We start from the raw sequence: 25,647 nt of genomic DNA, 5'->3' as shown, positions 1-25,647 counted from the left end.
AACTGTTGATAATATGGTCTCACATAAGTGATTTTTTAAAGGAGTACAGTACTTATGGGTGATAGTGATTATTTTTTGAGCCAATGTGTTATTTAGCTACAAGGTGATCTCAGGGGTTAGTTTTGGTTCAAGGTTTAAAGAGTATCTTAGGACAATAGTCTCCAGTTTCAACCAGTCCAGTAGGTCTGAGTTGTTTTTTTTTTTTTTTAACGAGTTTGAGGTTCTGTTCCACATTTCCCACCCACTCTATCAGGGTCCACACCTCTTGTGGCCATGATTAGAATGGTTGGTGGTGGTAGCCGGCTACCATCTAGCTCTTCTGCTCTCAGGGTAGATGAGGCCGTGGTTCGTGTGGACTATCTGTCCTGCAGACTAGTTTCTTCTTTGAGTCTTTGGCTACCTTCTTTCTCTTTTGCTCCAGATGAGTAAAGGCCAATAAATGTATTTTAGATGGCTGCTCAAAAGCTTTAAGACACCAGATGCTACTTTACCCAACACTAGGACGTAGAACATAGCTTTATAAACTATCATGCCAATTGACCAGGATGTCCCACGAGCCTGCAGTCCTAATCACTCAAGCCCAGAAATGTAATCCCACAAGGTATCTGGTTATGTCCGAGAAGTATCCGTAACTGTGCCTCCTATGTGCTTTAGTATATATCTGAATATATCTGCACACAATCAATAGATGCATACATATATACATATACACACACACGTATGTCTAAATATATATACACAGGTATAGTTTTTGGTTTTTGTTGTTGTTTCAAAAGTATATATACGATAGCAGTTACCAGTAGGTCTTTTTTCTTGTGTGCTTTTTAGCCACATTGCTTACCTTCGTCAAGCCGTGTGCACTTCACCCTCGTTTCGTGTTACCTTTCCCATCACCCAGCTGGAGAGCGAATACCCCTTTCCCCACTCCTCTCTGTTGTTTACTCTTATGGCCCAAGTTTTTAAAAATGTGTATTTAACATTTTTTAATGTTAAATGTATATTTAACATTTTTAAATAAACCCATAAAACTCTTATTTATAATATTCTTCTAAATTTGAACTGTTATTGAATAAATCATATTTTCTACATGTTGTTGTCGTTGTTAGATGCTGTTGAGTTGGTTCTGACTCACAGCCACCCTATAGAATGAAGCACTGCCCGGTCCTAAGCCAGACTCACAATCACTGTTATGCTTGAACCCACTGTTACAGCCACTGTGTTACTTAGTTATTTTCTACATAAGGGAATAATATTCTGTTTTATAAAGATTAGCAAATCCTGAATTGTTATTGAATAAAACCACATTTTCTATGTAATAGAATATTATTCTATTTTGTAAAGACTAGCAACCCTTTTCTCTGACAGTTTATTAATTGGTAAGTTATGACAAATGAGGGGCTTGAAATATTACTGCCAATTGTTTAGGAGCTTGAATCACAAAATGGTAAGATTTCTCAAAACTTCAATTACAAAAATAAATATAAAAGATTTAATTTATAAGCATAAACAGAAAATCTAATAAAGTATGTTTTCAGAACTAAGATTATTTAACTGCATCCCCCAAATGAACATACTACACATCGTATTTCAAAAAAAGAATTTACTTACCCGTTCTAACAGCATTATCCTCTGTTTTTCTTCAGACAACATATGGATATTTTCTCTAAAAATGAGAGAATGATTTACTTTAGTTTTATTCTTAATTTTGATGTAATAACATTTACTGGGAAATTCTATAGCTATTTAAAAAAACAAACTCCAAGACATGTGTAATTTATTTTTGCATATAACATAAAACGTAAAGCTAGCCATTCTCACACACACACACACACACACACACAAAATGGGAAATCAGTTACAAACGTCACACTCTGAGGAGCCTATCCTTTTCCAAATGGACTTCAAACGCCATATATCAATTCTCACATACCCGTGGGTTTGTTTCAAGACTAACAATTCTGCTAACACACTTGCCTGTGGATGGTTAAGAGCTATGGCTTTTAACCAAAAGGTCAGCAGTTTGAATTCACCAGACGTTCTTTGGAAACCCTATGAGGCAGCTCTACTCTGTCCTATGGGGTCGCAATGAGTCGGAATCCCTCGATGGCAACAGGTTTTTTTTTTTTTTTTAATACCAATAATACACTGAATAGTTTAATACTGTATCTTAATTGTATCTTAACATCTGGTAGGACAAACTCCATTCTCTGACCTTTTAGAAAATGTTATCAACTGTTTTTGCACATTAATTTTTCTGCATGAATTCAGCATCGAACTTACCAATTTTTATCTCTTTTATCCTGTTTGGATTTTAATTGAGTTTATATTAAATCTGTAAGCAAATCTGGTGGGAAAACATCTTTACCTTACTGTATTTTCATCCATGAACATGGCGTATCTTTCCGTGTATAACTTTCAGGCCTTTTCATATACTTCAGAAAAGTTTTATAATTTTCTTCATAAGGATTTTGCCCATTTTTTTGTTAGATTTACTCTTAACGAATTATTTCTTTAAAATTTCATCGATATTTTTGTATACATATCCAAACTGATGGTAAATATGCAAACTACTTTTTGGATACATTTATGACTTACACCCTGATGTACTCAATAGTAGTTTTAAAAGTCTATTCAAGTCTTCATGGTTTGAAAAAGTTATTATCTTGAAACGGTGACAGTGCCGTCTCTTCCTTTCCAGTTTTTATTGTTTATTTATTGTCTTGCTGAATAGCAATGGTGACAAGAGCTGGAATTCCTGTGGACTGTCTAAATTTATAGAAAATACTTCTAAATGTTTCAACATTAAATATGTTTCTATAAGTATCTCACATATGCTGTTTTATCAATTTAGAAAGTTCTATTCCTACTTTACTAAGGTTTTATAAAAAGTTATTATTTTAACAAATAAGCACTTAACTTTATCAATTGCCATTTCTACATCTACTGAAATGACCACATTATCCTTCTCATGTCTTCTGTGAATACAGTGAGCTACACTGAGAGATACTCTAATGTTTAACTATTCCTACTGCTTTCCTGAAATACTCCACTCAGTCATGTTAATGCTCCATTGTATTTGATATGGCACGATTGTCTTTAGGATTTTTTGCATTTATATTCACAAGTGAGATTAACCAACATCTTATCCATTTCTGTACCTGTGGTTATATCCCCTTTTGCATTCCATATATTTATTTGTACCCTGGTTTTACCTGACCATCTACCAAACAGCTTTTACTTTATCTTCGCTCATTTACTTTTATTATTTTCATTTTCTAAAAAAATGTAATTGAGGCTATAGAGGTCTCCAAGAGTATCATCTTGATTATATCCTTCAGCCTTTGATAGTTACGTTTAGTTCTGACTAACTCAATTTCCATTTTTATATCCTCTTTAATCCTAAATGGAAGGAGGTATTTAAATTTCCAGATGTATGGGCTCCTATTTCTGTTACTGCTATTACTTAGTGGCCTAAATTATATTACTATTTGGAATTTTGACACTTCCTTTGTGATCTGGTATATAGTTGATTTTCTTAACTCTTCTATTAGATTAAAACTGGTAATAACTATATTATTCTATTTCTCCATTTATATTTACTTCTTTATTGCTTCTTGTGGGAGAAAAGTATGCTAACTATGGGCCTGAAAATTTATTTTATCTGTAACCATTTTTGATGCAAAGACAGTTCATTAAAATCACATTTTTTAAAAAAAAGAACTTTTTTTAAGCACCGACAAATTAATAACTAATGGCTTCCTGGTGATCTGTGCCCTTTTTCTATATGAAATATCCCTCTTTAGCTTTTTAAAAGCCCTTTGCCTTGAAATCCAGATTTGAGGGTAACACAGATAACCAGCGCCATTTTTCTTATTAGTTTTCTTACACATCTTTTCAATACCATTACTCTAAACTTCCTGTATCATTTTGCTTTAGGTGCTTCTCTTGTACATAGAGGGTAGCTGGATGGGTATGTTCTCCCTTGCCCCCCTCCCCCGAAGAGGTTTTGTTGCAATAGGTCAGTTTATCTCATTCAATCTGTTTGAACTAATTTTGTCATTTATGTTATGTTTTTTAATTACCATCTGTAGGGTAAAGACTTTAACTGTACCCAAAGATTCTGATCTTTGTCCTTCGATTCCAGGAGGTAACCTCTAAAACCGCGGAATTTCCTCAGTGCCAGAAGTGTCTCTTTTATCTATAAGGGCTCCAGACCACACCTACCTTACATGTTATGCTAATAACATAACTAAGGTGGGAGCTGGCCAGGCCAGAGAGACCAGGTGTATTATTAGCCCACCTCAGGGGAGAAGTGAGAGACCGAAGCCCCAGTAAAGGCTCTGGACACAGAAGCTCCAGGGGCCTTCCTGGTTGGTGAAAAGACCAGCACGTGGGAGGGTAGTACACCCTTTGATAAATGGATGCTACACACTGGGACCCCTTCCAGACCTCGCCCTACGCCTCTCTTCATTTGTATCCTTTTTTGTAATAATAAAACTGTAATCTTAAGTACAGTGCTTTCTGTGAGTTCCGTGAATTGTTCTAGCAAATTATCAAGCTTGGGGGAGTAGTGGGAGTCAATAGGTTAGACTGTCTTGGTGTGAGGCAGTAGCCTGAAAGCGTAGAAGGAATCCCCAAACCTGGAGCCAGGAGGTCAGAAGTGAGGAGCCCGGGTGGCGCAGAAGTTCAAACACACCAGGTACTCGGCAGGAGAAAGACGTGGCAGTTCTACTCTGTCCTATTGTGGCTATGAGTCGGAATCGACTCCACGGCAAAGGTTTTGGTTTCATATCGGACCCCTGAGCTTGTGGCTGGCATCTGAAGCCTACGGGAGACTTCGCAGTCTGGAGGACTGTGACCTTTAACTTGTGAACTCTGACTTAGCTCCCGCAGTTAGGGTCAGGGGTGAAGAGCTGCGTTTGCAGCTGGTGTCGGAACAGAAGGGGAACAAAGGGGGACAGGATTCATAATAAACCGATTTGGATTCACGCAGCACATCTGGTGTCAGAGAAGCGGGGTCTGATTTCTCAACATCGTGTTTGTATATATACGGCTTGGCTGCTCTTAACATATACTCTTAAGCTTTGTATCTTTCCAAGTCTAACCAGTTTCTATATCCTTTTCTTTAAACTAGACAGGAACCTTAACACACTTAAAGCTTTTCAAAAACTTCTTCAGTCCCATCTTTCCTCACCCAAGACACCTGCACCACAATCCAAATGCTTCTACTATGTATGATAATTCATTACTACAGCAACATGTTGTCCTACACATTGGAACTTGAGGCTTAAATATTGCCTGTAAATAAAAATGGCTCACCTCCACTTTGCGATACTTAGCCTGGCAGCGTAAGAAAATTCTGATATACTTACATGTGTGGTATCAAAACATCCTCCAAGAGACTCATATGGGCATACAGTCAGCAATGTTAAAATGATTTCTCACATTTACAGCTTAAAGAATTGTAATGGCACAAGTTTTCAGACATGTGGACTGTGGACAACCAGTAATGTTCCGTATTTCCCATCTTTGTAACTTTATAGCTTATAGAATTTTAACCAGTGGCTTAAAACCCTGAAGTAATATAAAAGACAGACGTACTGTACAGACATCATGCTCGTCTCCATTGCTGAATCCAATCTCCCTTCGTCTGTGGTTTCCACGGCAGATCTCTCTGTTTCACCAGGTAGTTCAGGTGCACAAGCTCCAAAACGTTCTGGGGCTGCAGCTACATGGGGTGAAGGAAGCAAGCTGCTACTACGCAACTTACTGACTTCTTCTTCAAGTTTTTTCTTTTCCTCAAGCAAACGAGCTCGATCTTCAGAAAGTGACTCTATCAAATCTGAGGGTTCCCAAATTGAAATAAGCATTACATAATGAAAAATCATTTCAAATGAATACATATCTTTAGTTTTCTTAAAAAGGAATTAAAAATGTTACAACAAAACAGTACTAACCTTTATCTCGCTCTTGTTGCTGCATTGTACTTTTCAACTTATCACTTAGATCATTTATTATGTTTTCTTTCCTCATTTTCTCTCTTGTTAGAACAGTGTTAAAATTGGTCTGGAAAAACAGAATAACAACTACTTAAATAATCCATATGCACTTAGCTAAGGCTAAGAAAAGAAACCTGCAAATATTTTTGTGTGTGGTTGTGTGTGGAGAAGACACAGCATGATTTAACAATGACAGTTACTTTCAAACAAAAATGACAAGTTATAATACAAAGCTATGATACTGTGGTAAAGGTTATATTTTCTTGGCTCCACATTTAATATCTTGAAAACGAATTCTATTTTTCCACTAATGTTCACATATTTCTTGTCAGAAGAAAAGCATTAGCAGGTGATTTTGAAATTTTGGGTAAGGAACTAAAATGATCGAATACTTAAAGATGTTGTTAAGCTAGTAGCCCTAATACACGGCATAAACAGAATACAAAACATTACTAACAATGCAGAAGAAAAAGTAGATAACTGGGAGCTCCTAAAAATCAAACACCTATGCTCATCCAAAGGCTTCACCAAAAGAGCAAACAGATTACCTACAGACTGGGAAAAAGTTCTCAGCTATGACATTTCTGATCAGCATCTGATCTCTAAAATCTGCAACATACTACAAAAACTGAACAACAAAAAGACAAATAACCCAATTTAAAAATGGGCAAAGGATAAGAACAGACACTTCACTAAAGAAGACATTCAGGTGGCTAAAAGATACATGAGGAAATGCTCATGATCATCAGCCATTAAAGAAATGCAAATCAAAACCACAATGAGATTCCACCTCACTCCAACAAGGCTGGCATTAATAAAAAAAACACAAAAGAATAAATGTCGGAGAGGCTGTGGAGAGACTGGAACACTTACGCACTACTCTTGGGAATGTATAATGGTACAGCCACTTTGGAAATCCATTTGGTGCTTCCTTAAAAAGCTAGAAATAGAACCCCCATACAATCCAGCAACTCCACTCCTTGGAATATGTCCTAGAGAAATAAGAGCCTTTACATGAACAGATATACACACACCCATGTTCACTGCAGCACTGTTTACGATAGCAAAAAGATGGAAGCAACCAAGGTGCCCATCAACGGACGAATGGATAAATAAATTATGGTATATTCACACAATGGATTACTATGCATTGATAAAGAACAATGATGAATCCGTGAAACATTTCATAACACGGAGGAATCTGGAAGGTATTATGCTGAGTGAAATTAGTCAGCTGCAAAAGGACAAATGTTGTACAAGACTACTATTACAAGAACATGAAAAATAGTTTGAACAGAGACAAAAATATTCTTTGATGGTTACAAGAGTGGGAGGGAGAGGGGTTTCCACTAACTAGACAGTAGATAAGATTAGGTGAATGGAAAGACAAGACACAATACAGAAGAGGTCAGCACAACTGGACTAAATCAAAAGCAACGAAGTTTCCTGAATAAACTGAACGCTTTGAAGGGCAGCGTAGCAGAGGCGGGGGTCTGGAGACCATGGTTTCAGGGGACATCTAATCAACTGGCATAATTAAATCTATTAAGAAAACATTCTGCATTCCACTTTGAAAAGTGGCGTCTGGGGTCTTAAACACTAGCAAGCGGCCATCTACGATGCACCAATTGGTCTTAACCCACCTGGAGCAAAGGAGAATGAACACCCAAGAGACAAGGTAAATATGAGCCCAAGAGACCAATAGGACCACATAAACCAGAGACTATATCAGCTTGAGACCGGAAGAACTAGTTGGTGCCCAGCTATCACCGATGACTGCCCTGACAGGGAACACAATAGAGAATCCCTGATGGAGCAGGAGAACAGTGGGATGCAGACCTCAAATTTCTCGTAAGGAGACCAGACTTAATCGTCTGATTGAGACTGGAGGGACCCCAGAGGTCATGGCCCCCAGACCCTCTGTTAGCCCAAGACTGGAACCATTCCCAAAGCCAACTCTTCAGGCAGGGATTGGACTGGACTATAAGACAGAAAATGACACTGCTGAGGAGTGAGCTTCTTGGCTCAAATAAACACATGAGACTACGCAGGCAGCTCCTGTCTGGAGTGGAGGTGAGAACGCAGAAGGGGACAGGAGCTGGTTGAATGGACACAGGGAACACAGGGTGGAGAGGAGGAGTGAGCAGCTAGGGTTACACGACAAGGTGTGTATAAGTTTTTGTATGAGAGGCTGACTTGAATTATAAACTTTAACTTAGAACACAATAAAGAAAATAAATAAGACATTTAAGGTGGAGTCTAGTCATAAGATGTCCTGGGCATTACAGTATATTCTAGAATTTTGGAATTGAAAAATCTGAAATAACCTATTCTACTCCCCTTTCTTCATTTTAGGAGCTCTGATGGCACACTGGTTAAGCGCTCAGCTGCTAACCAAAAGGATGGCTGTTTGAACCCTGCTCTGTGGGAGAAAGATGTCAGAAGTCTGAACTAGACTTATTTCTTACTGTACCCTAATTTTCAATTTTCCAATTCTAAAATGACACTAACTTAATCATCACTTTTGAGGAAAAGGAAAAATACCACATAATATTAAATACACACAGCAATTTTAACATTCATACTAGTTTTAGAAACGTACATCATCCCTGGCCTGAATTCCAACAGTCATCCAACCGTGCCCACAGCGCCCGCACCACAGTCCCCTGATCTGTCTCCATGTTGCGATGAGCGACCTTCACAGTAAATGTAAATCCAGTGACATTGCTCCCAATCTCTCTTCAACTGCTGTCCAGAACCACATCTAAGAGGGACCTTCAGCTACACAAGTTATATTTGTTAATTTATTAATATGTTCCTTAAGCCTCAAATATGGGGAATACACACCTGTTGTTCAGCAATCAAAGATGTTCGAACATTTTGCATTTCTTCATTCTTTCTTTTTTCTTGCTCTTCAAGTTGTTCTAGAAATTTGGCTTTTTCTTCCTGAAGCTTTTCTTGAAGTTCAGCAACTAAACTTGAAGACTCCTCTCTGGCAGGACTTGAAAATTAAATATTAAAAGTTTAAAAATCAAAGAAGTAATCACAAATATAGTAGATGTTATATTTAATTTACATCAGAAAGGATATTTAGCCTAGTTAAATGTAATAGTAGTTAATTGGTGTTAAAGATATTTCTGTGTGAACCCTCTCATTATATCTACCAAGGAAAGGGAAACAAGTACAAGGGAAAAGTTTAATACAGGTTATATGCTCTTTGTAATTTACATCAGATAAATTTGGGGTAATCTGTTTCTATCAGCAAATGGTAATGCTTTCCATATAAGAATCAATATTCCTCCCTAGAGTCTAGATTCTAATTTCAGTTTTGCAATTCCTCATATATATATATCCTCATAGAGCTACTGAGAGTGGAAACATGAAACATGATTGAAGGTTAAGTATGTTTAAAGGTTTTGATTTCTTTTGTTAGCTAATGAATAATACTACAAAGCTAAAGCTGAACTTTACTACTCACTCCTGAATTCACATTAATTTCCCTCAAAACCTGCCAACACCTTAGGAGTGGCTGACAAAGCCTGAGAGAAGAAGACAGGGAAAGAAGAGAAGTACCTTACTGATTTTTTAACTTTTGGTATCAATACTCTATTAATCTTACCTACTTTTAACCTAGTCTCATCAAAGACATTAAAATATGCTAAAGCACAGCAAACAGGCAGTGTAAGTTTCCAAACTATTTTGGTTACTAAGTAAAATGACTGCTTAAATGTACAGCTATTTGATTTTAAACCATATTTTAATGTTTTTGGAATCAGGATACACCTTACCATCAATGTGGATATTTAAAATATTTGCTTTATTTATTCTTTATATAATATTTCCTAGTCTACAGAAGTGCAAAATGATAGCTAAAAAATTCAGTTGCTGTCAATTTTGACTCATGGCGACCCCGTTTGTGTACAAGCAGAACTGCACTCCGTATATGTCATGGATTAAATTATGTCCCCCCAAAAATGTGTGTATCAACTTGGTTAGCCCATGATTCCCAGTATTGTGTGGTTGTCCTCCATTTTGCGATTGTAATTTTATGTTGAGAGGATTAGGGTGGGATTGTAACACCACCCTTCCTCAGGCCACCTCCCTGATCCAGTGTAAAGGGAGATTCCCTGGAGTGTGGCCTGCACCACCTTTTCCCTCTCAAGAGATAAAAGGAAAGGGAAGCAGAGACTTGGGGACCTCACACCACCAAGAAAGCGGCACCAGGGGCAGAGCGTGTCCTTTGGACACTGGGTCCCCGTGCCTGAGAAGCCCCTCGGCCAGGGGAAGACTGAGGACAAGGACTTTCCTCCAGAGCCAACAGAGAGAGAAACCCTTCCCTTGGAGCTGACGCCCTGAATTTGGACTTGTAACCTACTAGACTGTGAGAAACTAAATTTCTCCTTCTTGTTGAAGCCATCCACTTGTGGTACTTCTGTTATGGCAGCACTAGATGACTCAAACAGCATGATTTTCATCTTTTGGAAACAGATCACCAGGCCTTTCTTCTGAGGTACATGTGGGGGGACTGGAACCTTTTGGTTAGTAGCAGAGCACTTAACCATTTTCGCCATCCATAACACACTGATACCATGTTAATTGATAATCATACTAGGACTTGTTAATAATTATGATTCTTTATTAATGTTTACAAATTTACTGATAAAATCTACCAATTCAAATGAAGTTGTCTGTTTCTTCTCTTAGGGGTCGTTTTAAAGGGTCAAACACTGAAAATGAAGTTTGGTTTTCTTTTCCTCCTTGCATGCCTGGGGAAGACACACACCTCTGAGTATAAATCTTAGACATCTTGCTTAGTTTCCAGAAGAGCTGGTCTGGGGAAACCCTATTCTATAAGAAAATAAACTGCAAGGTATAAAGGAAGAATTTGTTTTTAAAGTTTATCCTTTGGGGCTAGAGTGGAGGGCGATATGGAAGTTAAAAATTATGGCTTTGCTGGAAAACTGACAGGCTGCATAGATCAAACTATTACCAATGAACTGGAAGGTTACTAATAATCAAGTCCTTAGGATAAAACCAGGCATAATCCATTGCAGTGGAGTCAATTCTGACTCATAGCGACCCTATAGGCAGAGCAGAACTGCCCAACAGGCTGTAATCTTTACGAACTTTGGACATGCTATCAGCAGGGACCAAGCCCTGGAGAAAGACATAATGCTTCGTAAAGTAGAGGTCAGTGAAACAGAGGAAGACCTTCAACGAGATGGACTGACAGTGCGGCTGCAACAATGGGCTCAAACATGCCAATGATTATAAGGATGATGCAGGACCAAGAAGAATTTCCTCTGTTGTAGTATGGTTGCTATGAGTTGGAACCGACTCTACAGTGCCAAACAACAATCTTTATGGAAGCAGACCGCCACATCTGTCTCCCTTGAGCGGCTGCTAGGTTCAAACCACTGACCTTTCTTTTAGCAGCTAAGCACTTAACCACTGCTCCATCAGGGCTTCCAAAGTGATTTACAAATACAATGCAGTACTGATCCAAATACCAACAACATTCTTTAAAGAGACGGAAAAACTTAACATTAACTCTATATGGAAAGGGAAACAGGCCCCAGATAAGTAAAGCACTACTGAAGAAGAAGAATAAAGTAGGAGAACTCGTGCTACCTGACCTCAGAACCTACTATACAGCTACAGTAGTCAGAACAGCCTGGTACTGATACAACACACACACTAACCAATGGAACAGAATTAAGGACCCAGATATAAATCTATCCACCTACAGTCACCTGATCTTAGACAAGGGCCCAAAGTCCATCAAACGGGGAAAAGACAGGCTTTTAAATAATGGTGCTGGCAAACCCAGATGTCCATCAGCAAAAAAACAGAACCCATACCTCACATCATACAAAAAACTAATTCAAAATGGTTCAGAGACCTAAATATAAAGCCAAAAACTATAAAGATCACAGACAAAAAAATAGAATCAATATTAGAGGCCCTAATACATGGCATTAACAGGATACAAACCACAACAACGACACACAAACTCCAGAAAATAAGCTAGATAACTGGGATCTTTAAAAATTAAACGCTTCTGCTCATCAAAAGACTTTGCCACTAATCTCTAAAATCTACAGGAAAACCCAACTCCTCTACAACAAAAAGATAAATAAACCAACTAAAAACGGAGCAAAGGAGAGATATGGCCAGGAAGATGGAGTAGTCAGAGCAGAATTTAGGCAAGGAAGGCAGAATTAGTGACAACAACTTATCTGAGAAAAAGTCAGATAAAAGAATTTAAAAAAAAATGAAGAAACACTAAGAATTATGTGGGACTCTATCAAGAGGAATAACCTATGAGCAAATTGGAGTACCAGAAGAGGAGTGGATGACAGAGAATTGTTGAAGATTTGTTGGCAAAAAATTTCCCTGATATTGCAAAAGATGAGAAGATAGCTATTTGAGAAGCTCACTGAACCCCATACAAGATAGACACCAAAAGAAGGTCAATGATAATCAAACTTGCCAAAACCAAAGAGAGAATTTTAAGAGCACGTAGGGATAACCCAAAAGTCATCTACCAAGGGAGAGTCAATAAGACTAGGCTCTGACTACTCAGCCGAAACAATGCAGGCAAGAAGGCAATGAGATAACATATATAAAGCCTTGAAGGAAAAAAATTGCCAGCCAAGAATTATATGTCCAGCAAAATTGTCTACCAAATATGACGGTGAAATCAGGGCATTTCCAGATAAACAGAAGTTTAGGGAATGTGCAAAAATGAAACCAAAATTACAGGAAATACCAAAGGGAGTCCTCCAGTTAGAAAATCAATAATATCAGATAACAACCCAAGACTAGAACACAGGACTGAGCAACCAGTTGTCAATGTAGATAGGGAAATCGCAAAAATAAATCAAAGCTAAAACACTCAGGATAGGGAAACAGACATCATTATGTAAAAGATGACATTAAAACAAGAAAGAGGGAATAAATAACGTAGTCATAGATCTTTCATATGGAAAGGAAGTCACGGCAATATCAGGAAATGAAAGATCGGTTTAAACTTAGAAAAATAGGGGTAAATATTAAGGTAACCACAAAGGAAACTAACAATCCCACACATCAAAATAAAAAACAAGAAAAACATAAAGACTCAGCAAATACAAAATTAACAATGAAAAGAAAATACATATACAAAAACAACTCAGCACAGAAAATTAAGTGGAACAAAGAAACTGTTCAACACTACAAAAAAAAAAAATGCATTAAACTCATACCCTATCAGTAATTCCGCTGAATGTAAATGGACTAAATGCACCAATAATGAGACACAGTGACAGAACCCTACAACTCAAACAAGCAGAAGGAGAGCACCACGAGAAGCCCTCAGGCACCAGAAGAAAGCAAATAATAAAAATTAGAGCAGAATTAAATGAAATAGAGAACAGAAAAAACAACTGAGAAAGAGTTAACAAGGCCAAATGCTGGCTCTTTGAAAAGATCAACAGACTTGATAGACCACTGGCCAAACTGACAATGGAAAAACAAGAAAGGAAGCCAATAACCTGAATAAGAAATGTGATGGGCAATGTAACAACAGACCCTACTGAAATAAAAAGAATCATAACAGAATACTATGAAAAATTGCACTCCAACAAATTTGAAAAACCTAGAGGAAATGGGCAAATTTCTAGAAACGCACTACCTACCTAAACTAATACAAACAGAGGTAGAACAACTAAATGAACCGTAACAAAAGAAGAGATTGAAAAGGTAATTAAACTCCCAACAACAACAACAAAAAAGCCCTGGCCCTGACAGCTTCACTGGAGAAATCTACCACTTTCAGAGAAGAGTCGCTACTACTAAAGGTATTTCAGATCATAGAAAAGGATGGAATACTCCAAAACTCATTCTATGAAGTCAGCATAACTCTGATGCCAAAACCCAGTAACGACACCATGCCATAGATTGAATTGGGTTCCCCCAAAATATCTGTCTACTTAGCTGGGCCATGACTCCCAATATTGTGTGACTTTCCACCATTTTACGTGATTTCCATTTGTGTTGTAAATCCCATCGCTCTAATGTAATGAGATGGATTAGCGTCAGTTACACTGATGAGGTCTACAAGATTAGGTAGTGACTTAAGCCAAGGCATTTGGAGACATAAAAGAGAGAAGAAAGCAGAGAGACAGGGGTACCTCATACCATCAAGAAAGCAGAGCGAGGGGTAGGGAGCATCCCTTGGACCTGAGGTTCCTGTGCTGAGATGCTCCCAGACCAAGGAAAGACCAATGACAAGGACCTTCCACCATAGCCGACAGAGAGAAAGCCTTCCCCTGGAGTCAGTGCCCTGAATTCGGATTTCTAGCCTACTGGCCTATGACGGAATAAACTTCTCTCTGTTAAAGCCATCTACTTGCAGTATTTGTTACAGTGGCACTAGATGACTAAGACACACCACAAAAAAAAAAAAATTACACACCAATATCCTCATGAACACAGTTGCAAAAATCCTCAACAAAATTCTAGCCAAGAGAATTCAACAACATATTAAAAAAAAAAAAAAAAAACCCACCATGACAAAGTGAAATTCACTCCAGGTATGCAGGGATGGTTCAACCCTAAAAAACCAATCAATGTAATCTTTCACATACATAAAAGACAAAAATCACATGATCTTATCAACTGATGCATAAAAGACATCTGACAAAGTCCAATACACATTCATGATAAAAATTCTCAGCAGAACAGGAATAGAAGGGAAATCCCTCAACATAATAAAGGGCATTTATACAAAACCAACAGCCAATGTCATCCTAAATGGAGAGACACCTGAAAGCATTCCACTTGAGAATGAGAACCAGACAAGGTTGTCCTTCATGATCACTCTTATTCAACAGTGTACTGGAGGTCCTAGGCAGAGCAATTAGGCTAGAAAAAGAAATGAAGGGTATCCAAATTGGTAAGGAATAAGATACACCATCCCTATTTGCAGATGATACGATCTTATACACAGAAAACTCTATAAAGAATTCACAAGAAAACTACTGGAACTAAAAGCAGATTTCAGCAAAGTATCAGGATACAAGATAAACATACAAAAATTAGTTGATTCCTCTACACCCACAAAGAAAACTTCGAAAAGAAAATCTCCAAACCAATACCATTTAGAGTAGCCCCAAGAAGATAAAATACTTAGGAATAAATCTTACCAGAGACGTAAAAGACCTATACAAAAAAAAAAACTACAAGACACTACTACAAGAAACCAAGAGACCTGTGTAAGTGGAAAAGCTTACCATTGTCATGGACAGGAAGACGCAACATTGTGAAAATGTCAATTCTACTCAAAGTGATCTACAGATTCAATGCAATTCGACCCAAATTCCAATGACATGAGATGGAGAAACAACTCACCAACTTCATACAGAAAGGGAAGGGGCCCTGGATATGTAAAGCATTATTGAAGAAGAACAACAAAGTGGGTGGCCTCACGCTACATGATTTTAGAACCTATTATACCACCACAGTAGTGAAAACAGCCTGGTGCTGGTACAATATGTACATAGACCAATGGAAGAGGACTGAGAATCCAGACATAAATTCATCCACCTATGAGCAGCTCATATTTGACAAAGGCCCAATGTCTGTTAAATGGGGAAAAGGCAGTCTCTTTAACAAATGGTGCTGGCATAACTGGATATCCATCCGCAAAAAAATGAAACGAGACCCGTAACTCACACCATGCACAAAAACTAACTCAAAATGGATCAGACCTAAATATAAAATCTAATACGATAAAGCAAGGTCATGGAAGAAAAAACAGGGACATCACTAGGAGCCCTAATACATGGCATAAACAGAATACAAAATTTAACTAAAAATGCACAAATACCAGAAGAGAAACTGGATAACTGGGAGCTCCTAAAAATTAAATACTTACGGTCATCCAAAGACATCACCAAACAAGTAAAAAGACAACCTACAGACTAGAAAAAAATTTTTGGCTCTGACATATTCGATCAGGGTCTAATCTCTAAAATCTACAAGATACTGCCAAACTTCAACCACAAGAAGACAAATAATCCTATTAAAAAATGGGCAAAGGATATGAACAGACACTTCACCAAAGAGGACATTCAGGCAGCTAACAGATACAAGAGGAAATGCTCATGGTCATTAACCATTAGAGAAATGCAAATCAAAACTATAATGAGATACCATCTCACCGTAACAAGGCTAGCATTAATCCAAAAAACACAAAAGAATAAATGTTGGAGAGGTTGCGGAGAGACTGGAACACTTATGCACTGCTCGTGGGAATGTAAAATGATACAACCACTTTGGAAACTGATTTGGCGCTTCCTTAAAAAGCTAGAAATAAAACTATCATACGACCCAGCAATCCCACTCCTTGGAATATACCCTAGAGAAATAAGAGTCATCACACGAATAGACATATGCACAGCCATCTTCATTAAAGCATTGTCCACAACAGGAATAAGATGGAAACAGCCTAGATGCCCATCAACAGATGAATGGATAAACAAACTCTGGTACATACACAAAATGGAGTATTACAAAATGCTAAAGAACAATGATAAATCTGGGAAGCAACTCATAACGTGGATGAATCTGGAGGGCATTATGCTAAGTGAAATAAGTCAATCACAAAATGACAAATATGGTACGAGACCACTACTGTACTGAAAAGGTTTTCACACGAAAAGAAACAATCTTTGATGGTTACGAGGGAAGGGAGGGGTGGGGATGGAAAAACACTAAACAGACAATAGATAATGGTAACTTCAGTGAATGGTAAGACAGTACATAATATTGGGGACGCTAGCACAACTTGCACAAGGCAAGGTCATGGTAGCTCCATAGACACATCCAAGCTCCGTGAGGGGCTGAAACGCTGGGCTGAAAGCTGTGGGGACCATAGTCTCAGGGAACATCTAGCTCAATTGGCATAACACAGTTTATATAGAAAATGCCCTGCATTCTACTTTGCTAAGTAGCATCTGGGATCTTAAAAGCCTGTGAGCAGCCATCTAGGATACTCCACTGTTCTCACCCCTTCAGGAGCAAGGAAGAATGAAGAAAACTAAAGATACAAGGGAAAGATTAACCCAAAGGACTAACGGGCCACATCTACAATGGCCTCCACCAGACTGAGTTCAGTACAAGAGGAGGTGCCCGGCTAACACCACTGGCTGCTCTGACAGGGAGCAAAACAGAGGGTCCCACACAGAGCTGGTGAAGAATGTAGACCAAAATTCTAACTCAAAAAGAAAAGACCAGACTTGCTGGCCTGACAGAGACTGGAGAAACCCTGAGAATGTGGTTCCCAGATACCCTTTCAGCTCAGTAATAAGGTCACTCCTGAGGTTCAGCCAAAGATTGAACAGGCGCATGGAACAAAACAAGACTGAAGGGGCACACCAGACCTGGGGCAGAGACTGGAAGGCAGGAGGGAACAGGAAAGCTGGTAACAGGGAACCCAGGGTTGAGAAGGGATAGTGTTGACATGCCCTGGGGTAGTTAACCAATGTCATACAATAATGTGTGTGCTAACTGATGAGAAACTAATTTGTTTTGTAAACCTTCATCTAAAGTTCAATAAAAATAAATAAAAACAAAACAAAAAAAGCCAGAAATAGAAGTACCATATGATCCAGCAATCCCACTCCTTGAAATATATCTTAAAGAAATAAAAGCCGTCACATGAACAGATATATGCTCACTCATGTTCACTACAGCACCGATCGCAATAGCAAAAACATGGAAACAACCTAGGTGCCCATCAACAGATGAATGGATAAAGAAATTATGGTATATTCACAGAATGGAATACTATGCAATGATAAAGAACAACAACGAATCCATGAAACATCTCATAATATGGGTGAATCGGGAAGGCATTATGCTGAGTGAGCTTAGTCAGTCCCCAAAGGACAAATATTGTACGACACTGCTATTGTAAGAACTCAAGAAAAGGTCTAAACACAGAAGAAAACATTCTTTGATGGCGGGGCGGAAGGGAGAGGGGAATTCACTAACTAGATAGTAAAAAGACAAGAATTATTTCAGGTGAAAGAAGGAGAATACACAATACAGGGGAAGTCAGCTCCAATGCACTAAACCAAAAGCTAAGAAGCTTCCTGAACACAACCAAACATTTCGAGGGACAGTGTACCAGGGGTGGGGGTCTGAGGACTATGGTTTCAGGAGACATCTACGTCAAATGCCATAACAAAGTTTATTAAGAAACTGTTTTGCATGCCACCTTGGTGAGTGGCATCTGGGATCTTAAAAGCTAGCAAGCGGCCATCTAAGATGCATCAATTGGTCCCAACCCACCTGGAACAAAGGAGAATGAAGACCACCGAAGATACAAGGTAAATATGAGCCCAAGAAACCAAAGGGCCACACAGACCAGAGACTCCATCAGCCTGAGACCAGAAGAACTAGATGGTGCCTGGCTACCACCAATAACCATACTGACAGGGAACACAACAGAGAGTCCCCGACAGAGCAGAAGAAAACTGGGGTGCAGAACTCAAATTCTAGTAAAAAGACCAGACTTAATGGTCTAAGACTGGAGGATTCCCAGAAGACATGGCCTCTGGACTCTCCATTAACCCAGAACTAAAACCATGCCTGACGCCAACTCTTCCGGCAAAGATTAGGCTGGACTGACTATAAGACATAAAACGATACTCTTGAAGAGTGTACGCCTTAGTTCAAGTGGATACACATGGCTAAATGGGCAGCTCCTGTCTGGAGGCGAGAGGATAAGGCAGAGAGGGATAGCAGTTACTTGAATGGACAAGGGAAATCCGGGGAAGAAAGGAGGAGTGTATTGTCACATTATACGGATAGCAACTGGGGTCATATAACGATGTGTGTATAAATTTTCATATGAGAAACTAACTTGAGCTATAAAGTTTCACTTTAAGCCCAATAAAAATAAAAAATAAAAATACATGGGCAAAGGAAATGAAGAGACACTTCACCAAACAAGACATTCAAGTGGCCAACAGAAACATGAGGCAAGTGATCAGGATCAGGAGCCATTAGAGAAATGCAAATCAAAACCACAAGGAGATACCATCTTACCCCAGCATTACTGGGGGGAATTAAAAAAACACAGGAAGTAACAAATGTTGGAGAGGCTGCAGGGAGGTTGGAACTCTTATGCACTGCCAGTGGGAATGTGAAATGATACAACCATTCTGGAAAACAATATGATGCTTTCTTTGAAAGACAGAAATAGAAATACCATATGATCCAGCAATCTCACTCCTAGGAACATATCCTTGAGAAATAAGAGCAGTCACATGAATAGACATATGCACACCCATGTTCATTGCAGCACTGCTGACAATAGCAAAAAGATGGAAACAACCTAGATGCCTATCAAAAGATGAATGGATAAACTGTGGTATGTACACACAATGGAGTACCATGCAACGATAAAGAACAAAGATGAATCTGGGAAGCACCTCACAACATGGATGAATCTGGAGGGCATTATGCTGAGCAAAGTCAATCACAAAAGGTCAAATATTGTACGAGACCACTATTATAGAAACTCATGAAAAGTTTTATATACAAAAGTAAACAATCTTCAATGGTTTTGAAAGAGGAGAGGGGTGGGGATGGAAAAACCCTAAATAGGCAATAGATAATGGTAACTTTGGTGAACGGGAAGCCAGCACAACTTGTACGAGGCAAGGTCACGGTTCCATACACACATCCAAACTCCCTGAGGGCTGTGGAGACCATGGTCTGGGGGAACATCTAGCTCATCTTGGCATAACATAGTTTATAAAGAAAATGTTCTGCATTCTACTTTGGTGAGTAGCACCTGGGGGTCTTAAAAGCCTGTGAGCAGCTACCTAAGATATTCCACTGGTCTAACTGGAAACGACTAGATAGCACTATTTTTTTTTTTTTTAACCCCTTTGGAAGCAAGTGAGAATGAAGAAAACTAAAGACATGAGGAAAAGATTAGTCCAAAGGACTAAGGGACCACAACTACCATGACCTCCAACCGACTGAGTCCCGTACAACCAGATGGTGCCTGGCTACCACCACTGACTCTGACAGGGATCACAACAGAGGGTCCCTGACAGAGCTGGAGAAAAATGTAGAACAAAATTCTAACACAAAAAAAGACCACACTTACTAGACTCACAGAGACTGGAGAAACCCTGAGAGTATGGCCCCCAGATGCCCTTTTAACTCAATAATGAAGTCACTCCTGAGGTTTACCCTTCATCTGGAGATTAGATAGGCCCATAAAACAAAATGAGACTAAAGGGACACACCACGCCAGGGGCAAAGACTAGAGGGTAGGAGGGGACAGGAAAGCTGGTAATAGGGAACCCAAGTTTGAGAAGGGAGAACGTTGACATGCCTTGGGGCTGTTAACCAATGTCATAAAACTATATGCGTACTAACTGTTTAATGAGAAGCTAATTTGTTCTGTAAACCTTCATCTAAAATACAATTTAAAAAAAATGGTTGGAAAAAAAAAAGCTTAATATCTGACACTTAACAGAAAGTTTACCTACCATTTTCTAAACCAATGATTCACAATGTGTGACCCGCAGAACCCTGGGGGTGCCCAGGGCACTTTTGGGGTTTGGTGAGATTACAACTATTAAGGTATTTGTCTTTTTCACCTAGTAGACATTTGACCTAATGGTAAAACTGCTGGCAACCGAACGTGAATTAAGACAGTAGCACCAAGCTGTACTTCTAATTATTGTATTCTTCACTGTAAGATACTCAGCTTGTTTTTATACAGGTGGTTTATTTTTGAATGTCCTTGATGAAGTAGTACAAATTATTTTTATTAAATTTTGATCCCTGAGTACGTATCTGTTTAACATTCTGTGCGATCAAAAGGGAAATACACATAAACACTTCCCCTGCTCACTGAAGTAGCACAGCTGTCTCATGGAAAAGCACTTTACAACTGTTTGAGTTGTGTGCTGATGTAGTTACTGGTTTTCAGGGTGTATGGTTTTTACCTGAAAAAAATTTGGCAATCTACGGTTATTCAGACTTGGACATGTGGCAAACATTTTCTCAAAACTGAAGTGAGTCTGCATACTTCAATGAAAACTGACAATTTGTTACCAATGATAAACTATGAGTCTCTAAAGAAATTTAGAATTTTAGAAAATGTTTATCAACTACTACAAGTTTGATACCTTCCAAATACTTAAGATCTAAGATTGGTGGTGATATTTACAAACCTAATTTTTTTTATATTGTCAATAACATGTGCTAATGTTTGGAAAATATGTGTAACTCAATGAATAAGATTTTTCCAAATAACCAATTCATGACATTATGAACATTACTGGGTAAAACTGCAGGACAGATCAGTGGATTTTAATGTAACAGAGTATGAAAAGTTCAGTGATAGTTTCACATGCTACAGGGAAACTAACCTTCAAGAAACTACTCCTTACTGAATTTTGATTTAGTATTAAAGAAGAGTCTCTTAAAGAAGAAATATACTAGAAGAGATTTATTATGTGTATCCTAAGAGGGTCCAAAGAGAAGTCCCTTCACAAAGGCTCTGACAAATACAGCCTTAAAGGGCTCTGCAGAGGTGCTATGCAGGACAGGGATGGCAGAGGGAGATGAGACCCCTGAAATTCTATGAACAAATGGAAAGGACAGGGTTCTGGAGTGGCAGAGGCCAATAACTGGCACTTAACCATCAGAGGTGATGAGGTCCCATAATAGGCAGCAGGACCAGGACAAGTGTGACCCAGAAGAATCTTTGGTGGTGGTTGTCCTTAGTGTTATAATTGAACGGGACAAATTAGAGCTTTATTAAAATAGAACAAGGGAAAAAACTCTAAATCTGACTTAAATCAAGAGAATCACAACCCCTTACCCAATTCCCAGACCTATCCAGTTTACAAATCAATAATCTCTCTAAAGAGATTATTACTACATTACCAAAAATTTATATTGTTAAGTCTGTTTTCTATCCTTCATCAAAAGGATCTGTGGCCATTTTCCACTGACTAATAGACAACGGCCCTAAATGGACCCTAAACCCACAGTGTTCCACCAAGAGGAGATTACTGGCAGGCAGACAGACGCACTCAGTGGGTCCCTCACTGCACACATAAGAGATATTTCTTCAAATCCAGAGTGGACTAGACATAAAAAGCAACTGGCACAATTCCTACAGTGGCTCCTTTACTCATGGAGTGAGGACTATTATGGCACACTGGGCCAAGTAAAATCCCGAGAACTGTCTCTCCTTTCAAAAGACGTAAGGGAGAGAAGAACTAGATGGTGCCCAGCTACCACTACTGACCGTTCTAATCAGGCCCACAAAAGATGGGCCCTAATAGAATGGGAGAAAAACGTGGAAAAGATCCTCAAATTTCTTAAAAAAAAAAGATATAAAACCAACTGACGTACTGGACTGGTTGAGACCGTAAGACTCCCCAAGACTATTGTTCTGCAATACCCTTCAAACCTTGAACAGAAACGAACCTTTGCAGATAAGAAATTGGCTCAAAAAATAATGAGTATCACCTGTAAGTACTCTGCTCCTCAAAAAATGAGTATCACCTGTAAGTACTGTGTTCCTTAAAAAAATTAACCTATATGAGACCAAAACGTCAACAATTACTTAAAGATGAGGATGTATGGAGGCAGGGAATCTAGATTAATGGAAATGGAACAACTAGAACAAAAACAATGAGAATATTCACATGCTGTGAAGAATGTAACCAATGTCACTGAACAACTTGTATAGAAACTGTTGAATGGAAACCTAAACTGCTCTGTAAACCTTCACAGAAAACACAATATTACTTTAAAAAACATAAAAGCACAGGGGAAGAGATTTCTATTACATTTCCTTTCAACTTGGATAAATGTCCTGTCCAGAGACGTATCATTGTGGAGACTAACAACCAATTATCATACAAAATTAGTCAGGTGACGGCTCCAATTACAGCTGCTGTTTCAAGTATCACCTCTGAGCGAATCAACGAGGCCCCTGCTACCTGGCATGAAGCTATTGCTGCAGGTGGATTTTTCCCTCTATTCCTATTAGTATTGACCAGGGATCGGCTACCTTTTTTTGTAAAGGGACAGACAGTAAAAATTTTGGGGTTGGTAAGCCAGACAGCCTCTTCTGCAATTACTCGACTCTACCAAAAGAGGCCACAGACAAAATGTAAATGAACAGGCATCGCTGGGCTCCAGTAATGCTTTGTTTACAAAAACAGGTGATGGGCTGGATTCCCACAGTTCGCTAGCCCCCTGGTATAGACCACCAGGAGCAGTTCGTGTTTACATACAGGGGCAGCTATGCACCTTCACTGTCTTATCTCAGTCCTCCAGTCTTTTTAAAATCTAGTTGGCACGGGTGCTGGTCTTCTTGCTATTCCTTAGGAATTTATGGAAACATCTTGCTTAAAACCAAACCAAAGGCGATGCTGTCAAACCAATTCCAACTGATAGCGACCCTATAGCTTAGACCTAATAAACACTAAGTAGCAAATGCCTGAGCAAAATGCATGATAAAGGGTGAGCAATAAAGCCACAAAAAAATTCCGCGGTGTGCCAGCAGTGGCCCAAGACACGTGAGATGTCTTCTTTAAGCACATGCAGGTGTGCTGCTCTGACCCAGTTACTTAAAGGCTGCTTATTCTTGTGTTAAAAAAAAAAAAAAAAAAAAGCCTGTCTTGCAACTCAGACCTCATGTGCCAACTGCTCTGCCACGTTGGCCATACTTCCCAGGAGACGTGACAGTACCTGCAGTGTCTGCAGCAGAAAACGGATGTAGTATGCAGCCTTTGGCAGGTGCGATGGGAGAATCAACATTGAGATCCTTAGGATTTTGGAGCACGTAACCACCTTCCTCTTGCAAAAGAGCTTATGGTTTGCTACTGGGTCCTCGCAGAAAGTGAAAGCGTGACCACAGGCTCGCTAGTTTCCATGCAACCTAAGCTGCCTCTCACACAGTGCGTATCGTCTGACCCATCCATCAGGAAATCGGGTGTGCCCAGCAGCACTCATCATCAGGTGGAACTGTCTATATGCAATTGAGGTCAGACAAGTCCTAAAGGCACTGGGAAGGTACAATGAGTTCAGATCCCCATGGTACCTATCCTGCTACATTACCTCCTTTCTCTCCATCCACAGCTACAATTTACCGATAACTCTGCACAATATGCTAGCACTATTCAAATGTACAACTGAAGCATTAAAGCCCAGGTGACAGGGTAGCCCTGAAGAACAGCAGTGAAGGGGAATCACAGTGGCGATAAGTCAAGCAGTACAGTTGAAGTTGAAGAAACAGAGAAATGGCCAGGGCTACAGATAGACATTGACTCATGGAGACTAGATAAGGGCTTGACTGAATGGCTTGGCTTGGAAATACTAGATTGAAAACTAGCTGTGAAAAGGGAACCTAGATGAACTTCTTGAAATGGGCACAAAGTATAGAGATATTTATGTCCTACCACACAGGATCATCTCAATAATCACACAAACAAGGTGAATTATTCTGAAGATATCAATCGCTTTATCCCAGCACATCAGTTCCTGTTCAATAGGCCCATGAACAAAGTGTTCATGGAGGCTGGAAGTGACATTATGCGTGGGCATGGGCACGGCAACATGGATTTCCACACATCACGCTGATGTGGCTACCACCACTGTTGACTGCTTAGCTAACACTGAGCACCCCATACTGTAGTGTTTCCTAGGGAGCAGGCCAGCCACTTAGCAGCCAGTTGATTACACTGAACTTCGATCACAAAAGGGACAGCAATCTGTCTTTAGAAGAAGTGATTTCCCCCATGGATTCACTTTCCATGCTCACAATATTTCTGCCAAAACCAGTATTCCCGAACTTACAAAATAAGTCTTATCACTACTGTACCTCACTAGAATTACTTCTGACAAAGGGAATTCATTTTACAGTCAAAGAAATATAGCACTCATGCCCATGGAAGTCACTGGTTTTACCAAATAGGCCAATTTGCAAAGGAGCTGGCTTGATACAACTGTGAACCAATATACTGAAGACTCACTTCACTTATAGTGACATATGGGTTGCACCTCACATGGCTGGGATAATGTCCTAAAAAATGTAGTATATGCTCTGAACCAGAGACACTATGGCACTAATTCTCTCACAGTTAAAATACATAGGTGTGAGAATCAAAGGACACAGAGTTACTAGTACCACAATGAATGATTAGCAAAAATCATTTCCTGTCTCTACAACTACGGGCTACATTAAATTAGAAAGCTGATCTAGTTGCCCCCAAAATAATTATCTTACCAGGAAGCACAACAAAGGTACCACTGAACCGGAAGATGAAACCACCACTTGGCTCCCTAAGGCTAATCATGCTACTTGAACCAACAGGCAAAGGAGGAGGCTGCTGTACAGGATGAGGAGGCTGAACCTACTCATCAACTAAATAGGGTGCTCCTATTTAACGAGGGCACAGAAGAACGTAACTGGATCCAGGGGATTTTCAGTTACAGAAAATCTACAGCAACTGCATACAAGAAGGATCCTTAATGGCAGTCTCTCAAGAAACGAGGGTTTGAGTCATGCCTACTGGGTAAGGAAGTAGAACCAGCTGAGGCACACCAGCTA

At 39.2% G+C, this 25,647-nt stretch overlaps 1 protein-coding gene across 3 annotated transcripts in view; it reads right to left on the bottom strand.

The window, feature by feature from the left end:
• The window catches only part of RB1CC1 (RB1 inducible coiled-coil 1), a 136,583-nt gene that overhangs the window by 9,435 nt on the left and 101,501 nt on the right, over positions 1 to 25,647 (bottom strand). For all 3 annotated transcript variants that reach the window (XM_049860439.1, XM_049860440.1, XM_049860441.1), the window contains 4 exons: positions 8,847 to 9,000; positions 5,958 to 6,066; positions 5,602 to 5,842; positions 1,609 to 1,663 (listed from right to left, as the gene is read on the bottom strand). In XM_049860439.1, coding sequence (XP_049716396.1) covers positions 1,609 to 1,663; positions 5,602 to 5,842; positions 5,958 to 6,066; positions 8,847 to 9,000 — 559 coding nt within the window. The remainder of the gene's footprint in view (positions 1 to 1,608; positions 1,664 to 5,601; positions 5,843 to 5,957; positions 6,067 to 8,846; positions 9,001 to 25,647) is intronic.

This window comes from Elephas maximus, chromosome 19 (assembly GCF_024166365.1).
Source record: "Elephas maximus indicus isolate mEleMax1 chromosome 19, mEleMax1 primary haplotype, whole genome shotgun sequence".
Lineage (NCBI taxonomy): Eukaryota > Metazoa > Chordata > Mammalia > Proboscidea > Elephantidae > Elephas > Elephas maximus.
The sequence above is the reverse complement of the archived record's forward strand: the minus strand, read 5'-3'. Positions and strand labels throughout refer to the sequence as shown.